General features: G+C 45.2%; 1 protein-coding gene and 1 pseudogene across 2 annotated transcripts in view; both read left to right on the top strand.

The window, feature by feature from the left end:
* Positions 1–24,670, top strand: part of SUCLG2 (succinate-CoA ligase GDP-forming subunit beta) — a 444,050-nt gene that overhangs the window by 218,567 nt on the left and 200,813 nt on the right. Inside the window, exon 9 of the mRNA XM_082265844.1 lies at positions 9,301–9,443. Coding sequence (XP_082121970.1) covers positions 9,301–9,443 — 143 coding nt within the window. The remainder of the gene's footprint in view (positions 1–9,300; positions 9,444–24,670) is intronic.
* On the top strand, positions 16,784–17,208 carry LOC309561806 (large ribosomal subunit protein eL31-like; annotated as a pseudogene). The gene has a single exon. The product of its transcript is annotated as a large ribosomal subunit protein eL31-like (transcript).

Below are 24,670 nucleotides of genomic sequence, written 5' to 3'. Positions count from 1 at the left end.
GCATTAGACTGGGTCTCGGCCAGAGTCATAGCATTCCTCCTGGCCGAAAGCCCCCCATTTTGATGGCGAGGGGTTCTTTCTGGAGCGGTGCCCACCTGGTTTTTGGTATGGTGAGTAGCTGTCCCCCCCTCTCCCGCTGGAGGGTTTTGGGGTGGACGTGGGCCCCTCCATGAGACAATCGGACCCCCGGGTTCCCCTCCTTCCCATCAGGCACCCCCCCTCATCTGTCCCCCCATCCTTCCCCCCCCTCCGCTTATGCTGGGGCTATGTGGGTGGTTTGGTCCACCCCCTACTGGGGTGGGGGCAGGGCGCTATGCTGGGCGACCAGACGATCGACTGTGCGGGGGGGGGGTGCTGTACCTGGTGGGGGCTCCTGCCAGGGCCCCGGTCCTGCCTGTGCCTGTCCTTGATCCCTCCTGGGAGCCTTTTGGTGCCGCTATTTTATTGTAGCCTTGTGCTGCAATGCACAGCGGCCATGTTTGTGTAGTCCGGCTGCCATTTTGCATTGGTTTGCCATAGAACACAGCGGCGGCCATGTCTGTGGAGCCTTCTGGGCGGCGTTTTCAGTGGTGGGAGACCCTCCTGATCCCCTGGTGCTGACTCCTGTCTGCTTTCATTTCCTGATCGCCGCATGTGCAGTGCAGATTCTTCTGGTGGCTGTGGTGCCTGGTTTCGGAGTGTGGTGAGTCTGGTGGGGTCCTCTTACTCTGCGCAAGAATCGATTGGTGCTCTGTGACTGCCAACCAGTGGGTGCTGCCAGAGTGGTGGGGGTTGTCCTTTAGCAATGTTTTACACTTTTTTGTGGGGGTCCCCCTGGTGACTAATGGAGTCTTTGGAGCACAGCTCCCCAACTGATCCCCTTTCTGAGGCTGCGGGGCCTTCCGGGACCCCACCACCCATCAATACACTGACGGCGGTCCTGGAGTCCTTTGTGTCCTGGGAGGAGGTGGCTTTTGGGCGATGGGCTGGAAGCACTGCCCTGCCACATCTGTCTCATCAGATCCTGAATTTGATTCGGCTGCTGCGGACGTGGGTCACCCTGCTGGGTCTGCGATTACGCTCCCTGAATCCTCAGATAGTGAGGAGGATTCCTCCAGTTCTGCAACCACGCATGAAAATGCGCTGTTGGACGCACTGATTGTATCTATGCGTGAGACCTTAAAAATGGAGGATGCAGCTGCGACGGAGGCGCAGGTTCTCTTTGGCGCACTCACAAGCTATCCAGAGCGGCAAAGGTGTTCCCTTCCCCTCCTATTTTAACAGAATTGGCACTAAAGAGTGGGGACGACCAAAGCGTCTCCTTGGTGTCCCTAAGTGATTTGCTAGGTGATACCCTTATGAGAAGTCCCTTTATTAAGTTTTGGACTTTTCCACCAGTGGTGGACCCTCCAGTGTCCAGATTAAACAAGGCAACCATGATTTCGGTTGAAGTCCCCGGTGTTTAAGGACTCTAGCTGACAGGAAGGTGGGGCTGTGGCCTGCAATATGTACACCCTAGCTGGTTCGGCAATGAGGCCGATATTCACTATTGCCCTGGTGTCACAGACTGTGACCGAATGAGTTAAGCTTTTGCACCGTAACCTGGAGGGGGAGCAGCTCCCCCTTGCCTTTGCTGAGCTAGCGGACCAGCTTGTCCAGGGGCTGCAGTTTATCTGTGATGCCTCTTTGGATGCGGCTCTCCTAGTGGCTCGGCTCTCTGTTTCAGCAGTGGTCCTTTGGCGTGTCTTATGGCTCAAATGCTGGTCTGCGGACCAGATTTCTAAAAAGGCCTTGACTGATCTTCCCTTTCAAGGAGATTGCCTGTTTTGTGCCACCTTGGATGACATCATTAAAGGTCCCACGGGGAGAAAGAGTACCTTTCTTCTGCAGGTTACCAAGGAAAGGATCCTTGAAATAGACATGGGCCCTCCTTCTCGGCTTATCAGAAGTTTTTTTGTCCCTTAGGGTCGACTGACAATGGATTGAGGCCCTTCAGGGCCTCCTGTGGAGGATCCAAGTGAACTTGGTCTGGCAAGTCAAGAGCGAGCTTCTCCAGACCCGCGGACAAGGACCCTTCAGAATGAAATTGCGCTCTCACCCGTTTTTGGGGTGGGAGGATGTCTTAGCTGGTTCCCGGACCCCTGGACTTCCTGACACAAGAAAAGTGGGTCCACAAGGTCATACGGTCCAGGTACAAAATCGAGTTTCGTCCTTACTCTCCAGAAAGGTTCTTTCCTTCCAATGTGTGACTGTCACTGGTCCGCTTACAGGCTCTCTTTGGAGCTGTGCAAGACCTTTTACATCAAAGGGTGATTGTCCCGGTTCTGACTTTGGAACGTTTTCAGGGGTTTTACTCAAACCTGTTTACAGTCCCCAGGAAGGAAGGCAAGGCACTAAGCTGCTTTGTGCAGGTGCAGAAGTTCAGAATGGAGTCCATTCACATGGTGGTTTCTTGCCTCCATCGACATCAAGGACGCTTACCTTCACATTGCACTATGTGTTGGTCACCAGCGCTTCCTCCGCTTTGCTGTGGGAGAGGAGCATTATCAGTTTGTGGCGTTACCCTTTGGTCTCGCCTCTGCTCATCGGGTCTTCATGGAAGTGTGTGCCCCGGCACTAGGATTCTTACGTCAGCAGGGGATCGCGGTCCTGGGCTACCTGGACAATCTTCTTCTTAGAATCTTTAGAAGTTTTCCTTATTCTAGCTTTGTGGAAGGAACCATCTGGGTTTGACTCCGGACTTGGCCTTAGCCAGAGTGCTCCTTCCTCTGGACAAACTCTAGAAACTGCAGGCTGCAATTCACCTCCTGCTGTCCAGCAGATGGTCATCCCTCTAGACTTGCATGCGGGTGCTGGGCCTGATGGTGTTGACCTTCGAGGCTGTCCCGTTTGCAAAGTTCCATACAAAGTCCCTGCAAAGGGAGATTATGATCAAATGGGACAAGTATCCTCAGTCTCTGGACAACCCAATCCAGCTGAGCCGGGGTACAAAAGGGTCCCTGATCTCGTGGATTTGTGCTCCGGCAGGGCAAATCCTTCCTCGCCTTGTCTTGGACAGTGGTCACCATGGATGCCAGCCTGTCTGGGTGGGGAGGCGTTCTCGACAGAAATTATGCTCAGGGGGTCTGGACCCTGATCAGTAGTCTGGACTCTTCCAATGTCCTGGAGCTCCGAGCGATCAGACTGTGCCTGGAACATTGGACGGATTGTCTCCAAGGATGTCTAGTGGGCATTTAATCAGACAATGCCACAGCCGTGGCTTATGTTAATCGCCAAGGGGGCACAAGGAGTGCATGGTGGCTCCGGAGGCAGCCGGCATTCTCAGGTGGGCAGTTTAGTTCCAGCCCTTTCCGCCATAAACATTCCCAGAGTGGAAAACTGGCAGGCGGATTACCTCAGTCGGTAGACGTTGGACCATGGGGAATAATCTCTTCATCTGGAGGTGTTTCATCAGTTGTGTCTCCAGTGGGGCACCCCCGTGGTGGATCTGTTGGCGTCTCGTCTCAACAGACTGGTGCAGAGGTTTGTGGCATGGTCATGGGATCCTCTGGCGGCCACCACAGATGTGCTGGTGGCTCTGTGGGGTCAGTATCGTCTGATTTACGCCTTTCCCCCCTCTCAAACTTCTGCAAATACTTCTGTGCATGATCGAGGCAGAAGGGATTCATGTCCTCTTAGTGGCCCCGAACTGGCCTCGCCGGGCCTGGTACGCAGATCTGGTGCGGCTGGTCGCAGACATTCCTTGGAAGCTTCCTCTCAGGGAGGATCTGCTGTCCCAAGGGCCAACCTTCCATCCTGCTTTACAGTCGCTGGCTTTTGACAGCTTGGCTGTTGAAAGCCAGGTGCTCAAGGATAGGGGTTTCCAATGCTGTTTAAAGCTAGGAAATCTACTTCTAGGAAGGTCTACCATTGTACGTGGAAGACCTGCATCATGTGGTGTGAGTCTCTTGGGGTTCATCCTCGCTCCTTCTTGGTGGCTTGGATCTTGACCTTCCATCAATGGGGGGTTGAACAGAAATTGGCCTTGACTACCTTCTAGAGCCAGGTGTCGGCTTTGGTGGTCTTCTTCCAACGACCCTAGGCTGCACACTCCCTGGTGCGTACCTTTCTTCAGGGTGTTTGACATTTGGTTCCTCCAGTGCGGTCTCTTTTGGCGCCTTGGGAGCTTAATTTGGTGCTTTTGTTCCTCCTGAAGCCTCCCTTTGAGAAACTTCTGGAGATTCCCTTGCTTACGCTGTTTTAGAAGGTGGCTTTTTTGGTGGCTATCACCTCTGCGCGTAGGGTGTCGAAACTGGTGGCGTTATCCTGTCGTTCACCTTCCTTGGTGATTCACAGAGATGAGGTGGTTCTTCGCACTTGTCTGTCGTTCCTCCCAATGGTTGTCTCTTATTTCCATTAGAATGAAGATATTGTGTTGTGTCCCAGGCCAAAACGTCCTAAGGAAATTGCTTTGCATGCCTTGGATGTAGTTCAGGCAATTACGGTGTACCTGGCAGCTACGGAGTCTTTTTGGAAGTCAGACTCCCTTTTTGTATTTATGGAAGGGCCTCGGAAAAGGTTTTCCGCTTCCTCTGTGACCATTTCCAGATGGATCAGATGGTGATTCAAGGCCTATTCTATTAGGGGTCAGGTTCTTCCTTTCCCTGTCCAGGCGCACTCTACTCAGGCGCTCAGTGCCTGCTGGGCCTTCCGTCATCGGGTGTCGGTGATGCAGGTTTGCAAGCGGCCACTTGGTTGTCGGTGCACACTTTCACAAAGTTCTATAAAGTTGATGTGTTTCTTTTGGCCGCAAGGTTTTGCAGTCTGCTGTTGAGAGGACCTGGTCCTCTTTGAGGGAGTATTGTTTTTTTCAGGTGGGCTCCAGTTGTTTTGGTTGAGCTCCTGTTGACTGGTTGGCTACTGTTTAGCCTTGGGAAGTCAGTCAATGAACGAAAGAGAAAATGGGATTTTTGACTTACCGTAAAATCTGTTTCTCTGATGTTCATTGATGGACACAGCACCCACCCCTCGGTGGACTTGTAATTCTTTTGACATGCTATAATAGAGAGAGGGAGTATACCCCCTGGGACTGCTCATAGGCATAGCCAGACTTCTTTTCTGCCTAGTGTCCTACTCTTTTAGGGGGCAGTATAACCAAATGGTTAAGAAGATCAGGAGCTGTGTCTGTCAATGATCATCAGAGAAATGGGTTTTACGGTCAAAAATCCCATTTTCTCATCTGCAGTATATAGCAGCCTTGTGACTTCTCGCAGTGTCTGATTAAAACTTGTAAGAGGAGTTTCCATTTTCCCCTGGTTGTCCTATGAAGCTGCAGGACCCCTGACCCTCTGTCTGGACAGTCCTGATTTTGCCCTGTGCTGATCAAAAAAAATATCTAGCAATACGCACCAAACTGAGCATGTGCAGCTTGCCTCCAATACTCTGTTCTATCAGGAGATGGTTTGGGGACTCTAGAAGAAGGGGAGGATCAGAGAAGACAGGACCAAACAGCCTTTTTACACAATGCAGAGGATAAACCTCTTAGGTTCCACAGTGAGTATTACAAGCATGCTTTAGTGCATATACAGACTGATTTTACTGTTGCGTATTTAGTAACACTTTAACCTTTTGCAGTGCAGGCACAGCCTCACTGCAAGGGAAAACATTTTTTTGACCGGAGTACAGCTTTAATTTCGCCCTCTCCAGCTTACTTTTCTTGGTTCCTGGAAGCTGAAAGTAGCAGTGGAGAGGAACAAAACAAAGATAAGTCCTCTGTAAGCTTTGAGTCACTGGAGTTGAACTTCCTGTGCATGACCCTTTTGCTGAAACATGGAGCATATGCTCCTCCAAACCTGGGAATACTGGTTATTTCCTTCGACGACTTGCACTGAATGATGTGGTGGGTGAGCAAAGGAAAGGTGAGAATAATGATGCTGGGAATGAAAGGTATGAAAATGAACCTGTTGCTTTGTTCTGGATGGGAAAAGCATATTTTTGCTTTAGAAAAGCTGTTTTTGAAGTCGAATTTTTGAATTTTTTCAAGAAAGCTTGTGTGCAGACACATGCAATGAAGGAGTCATGTCTGCGGACTGAGGAATGCTGCTGACAGGTGATGAATTTTAATCAGGATTGCAAAAGGCTTTTGGGAACTTTATTTTTAATGATTTCATGTTCTTTGTTTCTCTAGAGACATTATGGCACAAGCAGTCAATCGTAAGTGGCGCTTTGATGTAACTAGCAAACTCCCGTGGGGTCCTTTTTCCAGAAATATTCATGACGTTTGGACAGTATTTGTTTTTTTATTAAACTGATTTACGATCGAAACAGAAAATGTTATTTGCCACAAATGCAGGTAACAGGAGAATCCAGTCGGTTACTGGCTACTGCTTAAGGAGATATTGCAACTTTTAGGAAATCTTTTGGCTGGTTACCACCAGATGCATTCTTGTGCATTTTTAATCTGCATCAAGAAAGCATGCACAGTGTTTTCCATGGATTGCAATGGCCCTAGTTCACACCAGTGCATTCCAGTGTAGTCAATAAAAGTAGAATATGCTGCATTTTTTCTGTATGAAACACAGCAAACACAGCAAAACGCATAAAAAATGCACCAAGTACATGTCCTGCATTGCGAGGAAGAAAAATAAGGGAAAAGTTGCACTGGAATGCATCAAAAACACGATTGTAGAAACGCATCCAGACCGCAGAAATTATGTTGTGAACTTACCCTGACGGGATCTAACGCGTCCTTTCTAAAACAAAAAATGATATGAATTTACCATAACCTAGTTTGATATCTATGACCACCAGGTTCAACAGACTTTTCATTGATTCAGGGGCTACTGTTTTATTTCATACTGTACAACCTCCTTCTCATGCTTCATGGCTATTAGAGAGGCAATAGCTGAGCTCAGTGATGGGGGTGCTGGAAACAGGGAACACAGTGTCCTTTATTTTAAAGCAGAACTAAACTCGATCTTTTAATATTAACTATTCCTAATCTTAATTCTACCGACATTGGTAAATAGTTAGGAAGATGCGTCGTATTTTTGATTTAAAGTTTTTTTTCAGTTGCTTCCTGGTTTCTGGCCTAGGCCAAAATGATGTCCTACATTCCAGGAGTCTTCATGGGCATTTTTTTTTTTCATTTGGAAGGGGGGGGGGGGGTGCTTTTTTAGCCAAGCACACCCTCCTGCTTGCATGCCTGAGCTAAGGGTAGATAGATTCCAGATTAAATGCTACATAAAACCTCTTCCCTAGGAGGTGGTGGGAGGAGGAAGAGGAGGGGAACTTCCCCTTTTAGGTGAAGCTCCGCATTCAATCCAGAATGGATGCAGAAGTTTGAAAGAAAAAGCAGTGATGTGTTTGTGTAAAAACCACAGTAAAGCAGCTATGTGGGTGTGTGTGTTATAGCATAAACTGTAGTATCTGGTTGCTTTGAATAACATTCCGCAGGATATTCTGAGATGTATTCTGTAGGATCGAATTAGGATGAAAGTGAATAAATTGGTTAGACAATTATGATGATGTGGTTGATTTAGCAGGGGCAATGATTAATGAAGAGGCCGGAAAGAGGCATGTAAAGTTATTCATTGGTGTGGATTTACTAAAGGCAAGTAGACTATGCACTTTGTAAGCGGAGTTGCTCCAGTGCTTAGAGAATGAGCGAAAACTCTGACTTCCATCATCCAATCGTATGCAAGAAAAATTTCTGTTTTTATTTTCCTTTGATGTGATTGGGTATTGTTTGCAAAGTAAAATGTCATCCCATTTACTAAGCTCCAGAGCAACTGCATATGCAATGTGCCCAGTCTATTTGCCTTTAGTAAATCAACCTTGCTGTGTTACAGTGCATTGTTTCAGATGTCCCATCTAAAGCTGGCCATACATTGTTTGAAATTCATCTGGTTTAGCAGGGACCGGATTCATTTCTATCACTGTGTGCCTGTCCCTGCTCAACAGAAGTCGATTGGTGGACTTCTGTTGAAGGGACATGCTGGAAGATTTGTCAGTCGTCTTCAGCTGCTGATCAGTGTATTCTGACAAGGGTAAGTCCTGCTTTCTAAATACAATGTCCTGGAAGGGGGATTTCTGGAGTTGAATGGAGGAATCCATTAGTTTTTCTTTTCTTTCAGCCAGCTATAACAGTGACCAGTAAGCAGAGCTCTGCCCAAAAGGGGAGGTTCCACTTTAGGACACCCACCCCTGCCTAACTTGGCATGTCATTTTGGAGGAGTGAGGGAGTGGATACCTAGTTTTGACAGGTACCTGCTGCAACTTCTGCTTAGATCGCCTAGGTGCCTCCCCCCCCCCCCCTCCCTCCTCGGAATCTTCTGGGACACGTCACAAGTCCCAGAAGATTGCAGGACCATTCACAGAGCCCAGTGCGATATACCCAGTTGTGAAGCTGAAAGCTGCACAGCCCTCTACCCACAGTTGGAATGCCTGCACTGGGAACCCAGAGGCTAGTATAGAACTAGCCCTGGTGAGGACGGCGACAGATCCTTGGGACGGGTAAGTGTCCATTTATTAAAATTTAGCAGCTATAGGATTTGTAGCTGCTGACTTTACATTTTTTTTTTTTTTTTTTACTTTTAAAGACTGAACCTTCGCTTTGTGTAAATTATTTTGTTGCATGAAAGGCTGATGTGTTTATGACCTTCTTAAAGGAATTGAAAAGTCTCAAGGTTTTTCACCTTAATGCATTTTATGCATTAAGTTGAAAAACCTTCTTGGATGCAGATGCCCCTCAGACCCCCCGTTATTCTTACCTGAACCCGAACGTTGCAGTGACGAGCACGAGCCCAACAGCTCCAGCCGCTGTCTCGGGTTCTCATTTGTTAGATTGATAGCAGCGGGAGCTGCTGTCAAATTCAGTGACACGAGAGTGGGTCTGAGTCCTGCTGTCTGTGTCAATGGATGCAGCAGCAGGACTCGGGAGCACGCCCACATGGGTGCCCCCATGGAAAGCGGTTCTCTGTGGGGGCACCTGAAAAGAGCAGGAGCCAGAAGCGACGCCTGGGTACTCCAGAAGAGGCGGATTGGGGCTGCAAACCCTTGGACAGAGCATGTAAGTATAAAACATGTTTGTTATTTAAAAAAAATACAACATACCTTTTACAATCACTTTAAGAGAGTCTTATTCAAACTACAAGATAACTGGAAAACTAGGATTCATCTTTCTTGTCTCCTAGCAGCCCAATTAGATTTATGCTTTCATATTCCACTTGTTTTTTTAAAGGCTGACATGTATCTGGTTGCTGTCACTATAGCAGTTCTGCAGAAACTTTCTATAAGGGACCTTGTACGATTTATTCTAATGCATTCTTCTCCTCTTTTCAGTTAATGGGGCAGGTCTTGCCATGGCCACCTGTGACATCATTGACCTTTATGGAGGAAAGCCAGCAAATTTCCTGGACCTTGGAGGTGGAGTACAGGAGTCTCAGGTCTACCAAGCCTTTAAGCTGCTCACTGCAGATCCCAGGGTAATGTCATGTTTGTATTTATTTTCATTATAAAAAGGAGGCAGCCTTTTAACGTTTGAACCAGAACTGATGGTAGTGCAGCCATCGCATAAGTAGAAGTTAGGGACATCACAGAAGGCAGTCAGTATGGCTGCATGTCTGTCCCTGTTGTGGCTCTTCCCAGGGATGGATTGAAGCAGTAGTAAATACTATTTTTTTTTTTTTTAATGGGCTTCTGAATCTATGCCAATATGTGCTAGTGAGTACCTAAATAAAGCCCTTCCATGCAGAGCTGTCGCTGCTTCTGGTGCTTCCATCTTTGTATTGGTATCAGTAAAGGTGCTCTATCCCTTTTTAAATTTGCAAAGTGTATTTGTATGCACCACATTTATTAACCCAAAAAATAAATACAGCCTTATTTCAAAATAAATTCATTATTTTCCTCAAAATTCTACAAATCATGCCTCATAATGACAACATGAAAGAAGTTTGTTTGAAATCTTTGCAAATGTATTAAAAATAAAAAAAATCACATATTCATAAGTATTCACAGACTTTGCTCAATACTTTGTTGAAGCACCTTTGGCACCAATTACAGCCTCAAGTATTTTTGCGTATGATGCTACCAGCTTGGCACACCTATTCTTGGGCACTTTTTCCCATTTTCCTTTGCAGGACCTTAAAAGCTCCATTAGTTTGGATGGGAAGCATTGGTGCACAGCCATTTTCAGATCTCTTGAGAGATGTTCAATTGGGTTCAAGTCTGGGCTCTGGCTGGGCCACTCAGGGACATTCACAGAGTTGTCCCGTAGCCGCTCCTTTGTTTTCAAGGCTGTGTTCTTAAGGTCATTGTCCTGTTGGGAGATGAACCTTCAACCCAGTCTGAGGTTCACACCACTCTGGAGCAGGTTTTCATTGGGGAAGTCTCTGTACATTGCTGCATTCATATTTCCCTCGATTCTGACTAGTCTCCCAGTTCCTGCCGCTGAAAAACATCCCCACAGCATGATGCTGCCCCCACCATGCTTCACTGTAGGGATGGTATTAGCCAGATCAGATGATGAGCGGTGCCTGGTTTCCTCCAGACATGACGCATGCCATTCAGGCCAAAGAGTTCAATCTTTCATCAGACCATCAGGCTGACAGGAAGGCGGAGGCTGTGACCCGCAAGATGTACACTCTGGCTTGTTCGGCAGCTGAGGCCGGCGTTCACCATTGTCCTGGTGTCGCAAACTCTGACCGAGTGGGCTAAGCTTTTATGCCGTGACATGGGGGGTCAACAGCTCCCCTCTGCCTTTGCTGAGCTGATGGGGCTGCTGTTTCTGTGATGCCTTTTTGGATGCAGCTCCCCTAGTTGCGTGGCTTTCTGTTTCGGCAGTGGTCCTTCGGCATGTTCTTTTGCTGAAATGCTGGTCTGCGGACCAGACTTATAAAAAAGCCTTGACTGATCTTCCCTTTCAAGGAGATCGCCTGTATGACATCATAAAAGGTCTCACGGGTGGAAGAGTACCTTTCTTCTGCAGGCTACTAAGGGCAAGGAACCTCGTCCTAGGGCGTGGTCCTTCCTTCTCGGCTCATAAGAAATTTTTTTGTTCCTCAGGGTCGACTGACAAGGGTTCGAAGCCTTTCAGGGCCTCCTCTGGAGGATCCAAACAAACCTGGTCTGGCAAACCGAGAGCTGGCTACTCTAGACCGTGGACAAGGCTTCTTCAGCATGAAGGTGCGCCCTCACCCATATCGGATTGGAGGGGATCTCTTTGCTGGTCTCCGGACCCATGGACTTCCCTGTTACAAGACAAGTGGGTTCAAAAAGTCATTTGGTCCGGCTACAAGATCGAGTTACAACACAAAGTTTTATAGAGTGGATGTGTTGGCATCTGGGGATGCATTTTTTGGCTGCAAGGTTGTAGGCTGCAGTTGAGAAAACCTGATCCTCTTTGAGGGTGTATTGTTTTTTTCAGGTGGGCTCCAGTTGTTTTGGTTGAGCTCCTGTTGCCTGGTTTGTTTACTGTTTAGCATTGGGAAGTGTTTTGCTGTTCCCATCCCTCATTTTTGACATAGCTCCAGATATTCTTGACCATTGCGACATCCCAAAGCAATGTTAGTCAAGGATTGAAAGAGAAAATGAGATATTTGACTTATTGTAAAATCCATTTCTCTGATGTTCATTGATGGACACAGCACCCACCCCTCTGTGGAGTTGTATTCTTCTGAAACTGCTTGTAACAAAACTGAGTACCTATAGTAGAGAGAGGGAGTATACCCCCTGGGACTGCCCATACCCGTAGCCAGACTTTTTTTTTTCTGCTTACTCCTGTAGGGGGCAGTATAAACCAATGGTTAAGAATATCTGGAGCTGTGTCTGTCAATGAACATCAGAGAAATAGATTTTACGGTAAGTGAAAATCCCATTCTAAAAAATTAGTCAGAAATAGCTTCTGTCCATAAAACCATGAAATATGTGCTTCTTTGAATAATACAGGCCATATTTAGTCTTCATCAATATTTCTTTGTTAGTAATTGGAGGTCGACGCATTTCACATACATTGCTTCCTCAGGACCTCGATATCTTGACTGCAAATAAAATGAGCCTATCCAAAGGAGATCAGCACAACAATCAATTCTAAGGAAATTACATGTAACATCATATATCGCAAACAAACTGTGTCCATCTTGGATAACTTACATGCACCAATTGGATCCCAAAAGACACCGATGGTGTGCTGTGTGATGCAGAACGAGACCCAATATACACAATGCAATTAGTATTGTCCTATATAAAGGAGAACAAACAACTAGGAGAAATACCTATCAGTGGGGCTACAGCCTCTATTTAAACAGAAATTATCAAGAGTATGACACTTAGTGTTTAGTCCCAAGAATTCATTGTCCCAAGAATTCATTGATCAGCACAAAACAATATTAAATAAAGCTGAAAAAGTGCTATAGTGCATATAAATTAAAGAAAGTGCTATGTTTATCAAGTCACAATCAATGTGTGTGTATATAGAAAAACCCATCATATATCTTCAATAAAATTAAAGTCTTGCGAGCTACTAATGGAACAATGTTATCCCAAAAGGTTAAATTCTACTAAGCTGCTGATACTGCCCACACTCTCATAAATGTACCGTACGAATACAATTTTAAATAGTATAGCTCTAAATATAATAAAAAAAAATTATATATAAAACTTTGATATATACTAATAAACCACAGTGCTCAATACTCGAAAAACAACGTGGATTAAATCCACTAGCAGTGTATAAAAAAATAATAATATACCGGTATATATTCAGATCTGTTCAAAACATTAGTCCATGCAATAAGTAAAATAACAAAAATATAAAAACAAATAAAATGATGATAAAACAATGGTGAATGCAATCTCCCATTAACACCTGCTGTGCTCAACCTGTGCTTCTTGCTCCAAATTGATGCTTAAAACAAGTGTTCCACTTTCCATTAGAATGTGTTGCTTATGAGGCTCTATTACAAACAATAATATTCCAAATGTGCACAATATTAAACAATGTCAAATTAGTATATTGTCCATGTTATCCTGTATGTCTTCCAATCACCACGTGATGTAAGTGTTTAAAAATCTTCTTGGTGCAAACATAGGGTGCTCATATATAGTGATCGACCACCTGAATGTGAATGAGCCACTCGCCAGATGATCTTGGGCCCCCAGGACCCAAACAACTTGAATTAATTTCCTTGTTCCCCAAAGTTTGAGTATTTTCCAATATGGATCAGCAAAAGACCATCAAGCCAGACTCTGGGCTGGGTATCAGGAGGTATAGATCTCGCATCCACAGCAGGATGTTTACTTGCCACAGGTTTTCCAAAATACAAAATTTGAAACCAAATAATCCTGCAATATTGTTTTATTCAAAATGATAAAAGTTAAAACCTAAAAACTCACATTTAAATGTGCCTCCAAGCGGCACCCACTCAATGAGCCTAGATCATTAGAAACGCCGTTTGACATCCACGTGCGTTGCATTGGAGCGGACGTGACGAAATTGATGTTGATGTGATAGACCTCAATGCATTTTGCGATATCGCGTCTTCAGGGATGCTTCAGCCTTCACTCAGTCTTCTTACCAGGTTGATGCTCCCTGGCGGTTTCAATGACCAGGCCGCGATCACAGAACAGCGCTCTCTGCATTCAGAGTGCACTGCGCACTTGCAGTGCAGTCATTGGCTAGAGCTGACGTGAATAGTTTCCAAATGGCCTAAGCTTAGGAGATATTCATGGTACCTACAGGTAAAACATTTTAAAGAATTCCAGAATTCCAGTTTACTACCGCTTTAAAGGAGAATAGCAGAAGGCAAAGCCCTGGCTCCCCTTCCCCTTGATTGACATTAGAATTGCTATAGGCACAGAGAAGTTTAAGGCACCAGCTGTCAGCAAGTGCTTCCTCCCTTTTGAAGTTTTAGGCAGGTGCACTGGTTTACTTTAAATCTGTTCTATCAAGGGGTAAGGTGTCATTTGCGTTTCCCCTTGTTTATGTAAATAGTATTATTTTCCTTTTTGCACTTTCTCACAAAGTTAAAAAATGGTCCCGTTATGAGCGGTGGCATCAGAGCTCACAACAGATCTCTCAGCACATCTACCTTCCGCTCTGAGCTAAACTAGCACCTAAAAGTCAAAATGATGGCAGTAATTGGTCCCAGTGTGTGCTATAATTGATTATGAATCTTGTAACGATAAATCATCTTGCGAAGTTAGAAGAGAAATAAAACTTTAATCTAATTAGCGGGCAATCTATGCAGGAAAGGAGAATTTACAGCGTCTTCTAAGAGCTGCAGTTGCATCCTGTTATAAATTGAGTTTTTATCTCTGCAAAGCTGAAGGTTGCTCATCTGATTTCGGGTTCGCCTCCATTGCTGGGAATTTCATTATTTCTATTGCAGAGACTTATTTTAGGTTACAGATTTCCAAACCTGGTTAAAACTTCTCTGACTAATATTTATTTGGCTTAAAAAGTAAGCAGAAAAGAGAAGATATGCAACAGCTTTGGGGCCTATTTCAAAGAAGAGCAGATTTCGTTATCTGCTCTATGCTGGACGATACAGTGTTCCCTCCACACTGTGCCTGTTTTTTACATGTTATTAAAATTTGCAGGCCGCGGTGTGAATTGCGGTATGTGCTACAGGCTTTTCTCTATATAACTGCAGAGATCATTCCATGTTCAGAAGAGAGGCTGATCACGTCTTTGATGGGTCATGTGACTGAGTCCCCCTACCAGGGTTGCCAACCATCAGTAAATTCATGGACAGTTTGTAAAGTGACACCAGGACGACCAGTCCGACTCCCAGCTCTGCAAATGCTGTTTTCTTCTGAAGATCCGACTAACTAAGCGCAGGAACAAATAAAAAGCTAGTAGTGCAAGAAAACACTTTTCACAAAATAAAAGTAATAAAACACAGAAGAAAGGCTGAGACCGTAGCCCCAGCACAGGGATAGCCTATCTTACTCCTAACTAGGCAGAAGACAAACTGAGTTGGGAATGCTGATAGCAGGGGGGTATTGGACCAGTGGGACAGCCCCTATAGGTGTGTCTATGTAAATTGCTTTGTTTTTAACAAGTCTTATGCCTAGATTGCTCCTATGGATAAGAGGTCAATACCCATTGGTGAAGACTGAATGAGTTGGCGGCGACTGTCAGAGGACGTAAGAGAATTTTACATGTCAGTAAATGTCTGTTGCGGACATGCAGTTTGCATGTCTATAATGGGCAGATGTAAAAATCACGGATTTTACAAACGGTCTGTGAATTTACCGATGGCTGGCAACCATGCTCCCTACTCCTGGCCCTTTGAAGGAGAAGAATTGCCACCCTAGGACAGGATTAAACCTCCCCGTCTCAACTGCATAAAATTTGAAGGCAGGACTGGGGTTGTAGTTCATAGATGTGAACCAGACAAGGATGATAACCCTGCATGAGATAAAACTGCTGGGTGTATAGGGCGTCACTGATGTCCTGTCAGAATCACCAACTATTTTTTTGCACTGGAAACAGTATTAAACCCAAAAGCGAACATTTATTCTATTGCAGCTTACCAAATCTTGGCATTCGTTTTCTTTTTTAGGCTTTCTTTCTTCCATTTTCACCTGGTGATCTGCCAGTAAGTCTGTTGTTTTTCAGAAGAACAAGCTTTGTTGCAGATTTTTCAGTTACAAGGATGAAACAAACCCTTTACCACTGACAGGGTGCTTACAATGATTAATGTTTTCATTTATTTATGTAAAACAGTGTTTCTTGACTCCGGGCTTTAGGACCCACTAACAGGCCAGGCTTGCAAGATAATTGAAATGCATCACAGGTGATATGTTTTGCTGCTCAGTGATTGCAGTATTCTAGTCTGCTTCTTCCCAAGGTGATACTTAAAATCGGGCCTGTTAGTGGGTCCTGAGGACCTGAGTTTAGAACCACTGATGTAAAACCTTTATGCCAAAAGGGAAAAAAAAAAGTGCTTGCTGTAACTGCTTATAAAGTGTTAACAGGAGTTTGGCTTCAATTTGTTAGCGCATTCAAGTCTGCTAATGCATCCAACAGTCCCCTTCCCCCCCCACTGACAATGCTGCTGTCCACACGGGCTTTCTGTTTCGGCTCTGGGTTTAATACCATTACTGAGCAGGTATAACAAATGAAGCAAATAAAAGAAGTTTATCGCATTGGTAAAGTTTACATAAACTTCAAATGCCTTGCCTCCCCTGCTCCTTCTAGTTACTGTGGATTTGTTGCCCTGCCCCTCATTGCAGCTGCCTGAACTACAGAACACCTCCTCGTTATGATATGGTAATAAAAAGGGTATGCAGTGAGGAGAAAGGGCAGCACCTCTACAGGTGATGATGATCCTCCCTCTAATGACTGGGTGCTGATCCAGTCCGTAATCCAAATAAGTAAGGGTGGTGACCGCACTACAGAATCAGAGGTTAAAAGATGCATGTTCCTTCAGGGCTAGTGCACACCATATGCAGTGCAGTGCGTTTTTTTTGTCTGCATCAAAAACGCATGTAAAGTAGGTTTTATGGTTTCTAATGACATAGTTCAAATCAGTGCTTGCAGTTCCAGTGCGTTCCAGTTCCAGAAAAAAAAGTAGAACATGCTGCCTTTTTCCTGAACTTGACTGTACTGGAACATTGTAAAACGCATCAAAGACCCACTGGAACACACAAGTCCGTTTTTGAGGTTAAGAAAAAAGAGGAAAAAATGCACTGGACTGCATCAACATGTCGAAAACATGCATGCAGAAAAGCATCTGGTATGAACTCGCCATTATTCCATAAAATCCAAAATATGAATTAAGTCACAACACAACGATACAGATAGATACAGCCGCTTTCCGTCATTGTCCCTAGACAAAGATGGCGCCAGCAAAGAAGGGAGATGAGAAGAAAGAGGGACGCTCTGCCATCAATGAAGTAGTTACTAGGGAATACACCATCAATATTCACAAGCGGATCCATGGAATTGGCTTCAAGAAACGCGCTCCCCGTGCTCTGAAGGAAATTCGCAGTGAAAGAGATGCGTACTCCTGATGTACGTATTGACACCAGGCTGAACAAAGCTGTCTGGGCCAAAGGGATCAGAAATGTTCCATGCCTTATTCGCGTGCGCTTGTCCAGGAAGCGCAATGAGGACGAAGACTCCCCCAACAAACTTAACACATTGGTCACATATGTGCCAGTTACTACATACAAAGGTCTACAGACAGTCAACGTTGATGAAAACTAAACTTATTCTTCATTGTTAAAATAAAAAAAATAAAACTGAGAAAAAAAACAAAAACAGATACAGACAAGATTAAATAAAGGGGTTTTGTTCTGTAGTCCCGGGGTAGAACTGGGCAGGGCTGACACCAATGCTTGGGATTTCAGTGCAGCAGAGCCAGCATTGTCAGCTCACTACAGAAAGTGAGGAGCTCACAGTTTTTATTTTGTCAGAATCAACAGGTGTTTCTCTGTTTGACGAAACACGTGGAAATGTGCATTGTGGCAGAGATATTCTGTGTGATTGTTATCCTGCCCAGACATATACACTTTAAGCAAGCCTGTTAACTTTTCACTGCATGGGCAAATCACCGGTTCATTTTAAATCAAGAAATCCAAATGCGAACCGACTCTCTACAACACGAATTTCTCAAGCAGTTTACTTGTCAAAATAACAGATTTTTGTTTCCGGCCCTCCCATAGGTAATGTCTCTCAGTCTAATCCCAGGAATGTCCGAGTCCCCGCTATCTTCAGCTAATAGAATTACATTTCCCGAATCCATTTGCTTGCAGAGCTGTGTCAGAGCATGCCCAGCCCTGGAGTCTTGTTCAGAGCTCCTGCCTATGTATCTAAATTCCGAGCATTATCTGCAGCTAGCACGAGTCAAATCCAGCGAGAAGCAAGGGCTTTGCCTGGCCGTCTCTATCCTCCTTAAGGCATGCTGCACACTTCAAATCTTAATTTATTTCCAGCTGATCTGTGACTGTTTTTTTTTCCCTTTTCCACCCCTTCCCCTTATTAATCACTATCAGAAGCATTGCACCTTTCCTCTGATTTTTTTCCTTCGTTATAACAAAGGCAAAATTGTTTCTGAGCAAACATCTATGAGCCTGAATAATTGGAGACCTCAATATACTCCCGTAAACAGCCTGTAATTAACACATTTAAGAGTTGAACTCGTTACACAGAAGGTTAAATGCGCTTATTGAATTTTCCTGCTCACAGTCAGCAGCTGTATGGCGGTTTGTATAGACTTGACCGCAGCGTGTAATCACACGCACACCCGTTGTTTGGGTGTTCGGCCTCGCTAAGTGGAGTCATGGCTGGCACGGTTTAAAAGGGCCATAGGATAATCATCTTGATGCTTTCCTGAATAATTTAGTGCATTGCCATAGGAGGAGACAAGTGTTTATAAATGTGCTGTGGGTACTGTATATCAATCCGCCAAGCACTACTGATGCCCTTACTCTGGGGAGACGAACCTCAATTTATTTTCCATGCCTGTAAGGGGTAGATGCATGTGTAGAATTTTCAGCCTGAGCTTCTTTATATTACCAATCCTCTTACTTAGTGTGTCACCGTAGAGTAGGTCAGAACTAGGGTTTTGATGCCCAAGGTACAATGGCAGAGTTATCCTACTAGAAGATGTGAGCGCGTTTACGTTAAATCGATCCCTTCTGTTGAATCGTAAGTGTGAAATCTCTGCATAGCTTTAGGGCTCCTACAAATGAGTGATTGATGGGGGGGGGGCTTAAAAATGCATGGTAAAGCAGTGGTTCGCTTTCTAATTAAGCAATTTATATTGCCATAGTGCTTTTCTCCCTGAGGACTCAAGAGCTTATCAAATTATTGTTGGGGTGGATAGTAGGTGAGGCAGCCATTTTGGTCATGCTTGGTAGAACAGAATACTAGGTTACTAGGAACCAATTAACGCACGAGCATGTCTTTGGAGTGTGGGAGGAAACTGACAAAGGCACAGGGAGAACATGCAGATTCCGTGCCAGTATTTTGCTGGTCAGAATCTGAATCCATGTGCTGCAAGGCTAACCCCTAAGCCATTATGACCTTGGAAACGGCCTAGGCCCATGAGCCTCTGCCAAAGCCATGCCTCCTGACATGTTTCGCTGGATAAACCAATCACTTTCTAATTAAGCAATTTATATTTCCATAGCTTTTCTCCCTGAGGACTCAAGAGCTTATCAAATTGTTGTTGGGGTGGATAGTATGTGAGGCAGCCATCTTGGTCATGCTTGGTAGAATAGGATACTAGGTTACTAGGAGCCAATTAACTCACAAGGATGTCTTTGGAGTGTGGGAGTAAACTGAATTACTTGAAGGAAGCCCACGAAGGCACAGGGAGAACATGCAGATTCAGTGCCGGTATTTTGCTGGTTGGGATCTGGACCCACGTGGGGCAAGGCTAACCACTAAGCCATTATGACCTTGGTGCTAAATTCTGAAGGTCGCTCAAGCTGGGAGAAGCCAAACTCCTGCAGTCACCAGGGAGAATGGTGCAGGCTGCCAAAAGCGTTCATCCGAAGTGATGCTTGTATAAAATCAAAGAAGCGCTGCACTCCCGTCCAGCCAGGCTAGTGTAGACTTGAAAAAACCATGGGTCTCTGCCAAATTCATGCCCCCTAACATGTTTCGCCGGATAAACAAATCTGTGTTTTATTATTCACACTACCTTGGTCATGACACACTGGGGTTGATTTACTAAAACTGGAGAGAGCTAAAACTGGTGCAGCTGTGCATGGTAGCCAATCGGCTTCCAGGTTTTTTTGTCAAACCTTAATTGAACAAGCTGAAGTTAGAAGCTGATTGGCTACCATGCACAGCTGAACCAGATTTTGAACTTTTCAGTTTTAGTAAATCCCCCCCTGTACACATTCTCTTTGTTTTCTTCAATGGCTGATGTGTATATATAGCCCTTATATTTGACTCTAGGCTTACTACGCAATGATTAAGCTCTAGTGGGCAGAGCAAAAGCTGTCGGGAGGTGTAGCTTTGGCAGAGATTCATGGGCTGAGGCTGTTTTTAAGTCTACACCCGGTTGGCTGGACAGGAGTGTAGTGCTTCTTTGGTTTTACACTACTCCATTATGCTATACATTAAAGGGAACCTGTCACATTGCCCATTAAGAGTAATGGGATTGGTTATCTTGAAGAGACATGGGGGTTTATTTATTACAACTGGATAGTGCAAAATCTGGTGCGCTGGATTTAGAAGCTGATTGGCTACCATGTACAGGTGCATCAGATTCTGAGTGCTCCAGTTTTAGTAAATCTACCCCACTGTCTTTTTGCTCTCCTTGGGCAATGCGACAGCAATTTATCCTGATAGCCCTCTTTCCAGCAAACTTTACTTACAGATCCATCTTGCTGCATTAGTCCACCATTAGTATGCTCCAGTGGATGATGTTGCTGCCCAAATCCCCTGTCCCATGTGCACATGTTTGAGCCTAGAGATTGGTCACTCAGGCCCAACCACTGTCACATGCAGGAAAGGGCGGATCAAATGCTTTTCTATACCCACAAGCCAAACGGAGCAATGACTCTGATGATTTCTCTGTAATAGCACAGCCTTCCTCTTGCTGATACCTACCATGCTGCTCTCCCCTAATACAGTAAAACCTTGGATTGCGAGCATAATTCATTCTGGAAACATGCTTGTAATCCAAAGCACTCTTATATCAAAGCGAATTTCCCCATAAGAAATAATGGAAACTCAGATAATTCGTTCCACAAGTCCTTCAGTTTATAGTCTATATACAAAGATTATAGCAATATGATAGGTTGTGTAACCATAAAATGTCCATCCACAATATGCAGCCTTCCCAAGGGGATTAGAAGCAAAATCTAGCAGAGCTACAGAATATAAGAGAGATGAGAGTGTAGCAATATGGTTACATTTAATGAAGGTTCAACATTTAGCAACTCACATGGTTGATGATTAAAAAAGGCACACCTAAGTATTCAGGCATCCGGGGTAAAGCTGTCCACATAGACCATCTTCTGAACCACCGGCTCTCACCACGGTCAGTCTGCAATCGTGACCAGGAAGAATAGCCTGCAGTAGAGTGATCTGAAAGTGAGGATTTGAATCACTCGTGGAGTGCAGCGGGGAAGGGATGATAAAGATGGCTGTGCAGAGGATGGTCTATGTGGACAGCTTTACCCCAGATGCCTGCATACTTAGATGTGCCTGTTTTAATAATCAACCATGTGAGTTGCTAAATATTGAACCTTCATTAAATGTAACCATACATCAGTGACACCAGTCTTTGTCCATCAGTCATGCCAATCAGTGCTGCCTATCAGTGCCTCATCAGTGCCCATGAGTGCTGCATATTAGTGCCTCCTCAACAGTGTCAGCCCTTCAGTGCCACCTCATCTATGCCCATCAGTGCAGTCTCCTCAGCGCACATCAGTGAAGGAGAAAAATTACTTTTCTTTCATCCATTGATGGACACAGCTCCATATCTTCTGGACCATTGGGTTTATACTCCTGTAGGGGGCAGCACAAACCCAAGGGTCCAGAAGATATGGAGCTTTGTCCGTCAATGAACATCAGAGAAAAGGATTTTACGGTAAGACAAAAATCCAGTTATTTACAACATTTTCTGACAAACTAAAATGTTTTTTGTTTTGTTTTTTTCAAACTTTTTGGTCTTTTTTTGTGTTTTTTTAGAAAAAATATAAAAACCCTGCAGTGAATAAATACCACCAAAAGAAAGCTATATTTGTGTGAGGAAAATGATCAAAAATTAATTTGGATACAGTGTTGCATGACCACGCAATTGTCGTTTAAAGTGCGACAGCAATGAAAGCTGAAAATTGGCCTCTGCAGGAAGGGGGTGAAAGTGCCCAGCATTGAAGTAATTCATTTACCTTATATACTCGAGTAGAAGCTGACCCGAATATAAGCCGAGGCACCTAATTTTACCACAAAAAAGTGGGAAAACTTATTGACTCAACTATAAGCAGCTACTGGACCCAACTGGACCACCAGGAGACCCAAAACAGGGGCTGCGGGCATGGTGCAGGGGCTGCGGACATGGTACAGGAGATGCAGGGCTGTGGGCATTGCACAGGAGATGGTACAGGCTATGGCACAGGTGATGGCACAGGCATGGCACAGGTGATGGTACAGGCATGGCACAGATGATGGTACAGGCATTGCACAGGAGATGCAGTACTGCGGGCATGGTACAGGAGAATCTCTTGTACCATGCCCACAGCACTGCATGAGAAAATGTAGGGGCTGCGGAGGAGTCTCACTTACCTGTTGGTGAGGCGCCTTACATTTAAAAAATGGTGCCACCCGGCGCCAACACATCACCGCGCATGCGCCACCGATGCTCTGGAAAGCCCGTACACATTTGGTTATTCCCGGGATGACGGCGCATGCGCCGTGACGTGTTGGCGCTGGGCTGCGCCATTTTTAAAAGGTAAGTGAGACCGTGATTCGAGTATATAGAAACAGGGGAAATGGCCCTGTATGATGATTCCAGTATAAGCCGAGGGGGGCTTTTTCAGCATAAAAAAACATGCTGAAAAACTCGGCTTATACTCAAGTATATACGGTATGTGTTATTGCTATTGACAGATTGCATCATATGTGTTATTGGAGATTTTGCGTACAGTTCCCCTTTAAACACATCTTTTTGTAAATACAGGCGACAGCAATAATCTGGTCCCTCTAGTTTCTTGTAGTTTTCTTTCTATTAAGTGCTGCAGTCTATAATCAATATCACACGCTGTAATTTTCCATCGATTTCCCCACAATACACCGTGTGTGTGACAACCTCTCCTGCCAGTCCAGGGGGGTTTGCCTCGTTCTTGTTCTCTTTCTTCCAATTCCCAGCTATTGGTTTGCACAGGGGGATTTCTACCTGATATTGTTCTCAGAGTATTTAATCTCTCTAAATCAAGTCCCCCTCCCCTGCTTTCCCTCCCCTTCGTCATCTGCGAGCATTTGGATACAAGTTTTAATTCTCTCGGCGTACTTGTTACAGAATACAGTATTCAGATGGTGTGTGGGCAGCCTGTAACACTTTGAGAGAATGTGTTCTAATCCCCCTTTTATTTTACATTGAACAGAATAATGCCATTTAGCGCTAATCATTACCTGAGTTAAACAAGCCGGGGTCAAGAGACGCCACGGGCGAGGTTGGCCTTTTCATCACTGCCACGTCTTCTCGTGGCAATTTACGCATTAAAGGTATGGCATGGCACAACGAACGCATTATGCGCATTAAGCCGGAGCTCTGAGCGGTGTCGGATTATTTTGAAGAGCCGCATTTCATTGATGCAGTAATCAAGACTTGCCATGGCAGATCCATGATTTGAAGCATTTTGGACATTTATGTACACAGTGATATGTGATCGGTTATGCTTGTTAGTCTTTGTTTTTGAAGCGGAACTAAAGTATATTCGAGCGTCACAAACTGAAAATCATTAATTCATGTTTAAAGTGATATTAAAGGTTTTTTTTTTTTTTATACACTTACCTGCTCTGTGCAATAGTTTTGCACAAAACTGCCCCAATCCTCCTTTTTTGGGGTCCCCCACCAGGGCTCCTGGCGCTTCTCCTGCCTTCAGGTACCCCCCCCCCCCTTAGCAAGCAGTTTGCTGGGGGTACCCGTGCAAGCTTGCTCCCAAGCTGCATCATGTGCTTCTAAGGCAGGGATCCTCAAACTATGGCCCTGCAGCTGTTGCGGAACTACACATCCAATGAGGCATTGTAAATCTCTGAGATTCACAGACATGACTAGGCATGATGGGAATTGTAGTTCCTGAACAACCGGAGGGCCATAGTTTGTTGACCCTTGATCTACAGGAACACATAGCATGGCTTAGCCCCGCCCGCTGCTCCCATGTCAATGGATTTGTTTGACAGCAGCAGGAGCCAATGGCTCCCACTGCTCTCACTGAATCCAGTGAGGAGGGAGAGAGCAAGCAGCACCGCACTGGACAGAGATTGAGCTCAGGTAAGGATTTGGGGGGAGCTGCATCTAAAGGTAATTTTACCTTAACCACTTGCCGACCGCCGCACGACTATCTACGGCGGCGGTCAGCCCCTCACAGGCAAAGTGACGTAGGTCTACGTCGCTCGCCTGTGAGGGTTTAGGGAGCGAGCGCGCGCCGCCGGAGGCGCGCTCCCGCTCCCGCGTGGTCACGGACCCCCCCGCGCGTGTGACCGGCGGACCCGATCGCCGCCGGCCACTCTGCGATCGGCGGGGGAGAGGGAGAAAGTCAGGCAGCTTGTGTAAACAAGCTGCCTGTCATTCTCCTCTCTGTATGAGAGATGATCACATGGATCTACTATGTAGATCCATTGATCACTCTGCATACAGTTGAAGCCACAGCCAATCACAGTTAGAATCACGCCCCTAGGGACACACACAGCCCCTCCCTCTCAAATAAAGTTAACCCCTTCACTACCAGTGTATTTTTACAGTAACAGTGCATATGTATAGCACTGATTACTGTAGAAATGTCACTGGTAACCCCAAAAGTGTCAAAAATGTCAGTCAAGGGTCCGATCTTTCCGCCGCAATGTCGCAGTACCGCAAAAAAAATCGCAGATCGCCGCCATTACGCGTTAAAAAAAAAAAACAACAAAAATGACAAAAATCTTTCCCTTTGTTAGTAAACGCAATAACTTTTGCGCAAACCAATCAAAATACGCTTTTTGCGATTTTTTTTACCAAACATAGGTAGCATAAAACAAATTGGC

The sequence above is a fragment of the Pelophylax lessonae genome (assembly GCF_965119305.1).
Source record: "Pelophylax lessonae genome assembly, chromosome: 8".
NCBI classification, from domain to species: domain Eukaryota; kingdom Metazoa; phylum Chordata; class Amphibia; order Anura; family Ranidae; genus Pelophylax; species Pelophylax lessonae.
Note: the sequence above shows the minus strand (reverse complement) of the source record. Positions and strands in the feature narration are given on the sequence as shown.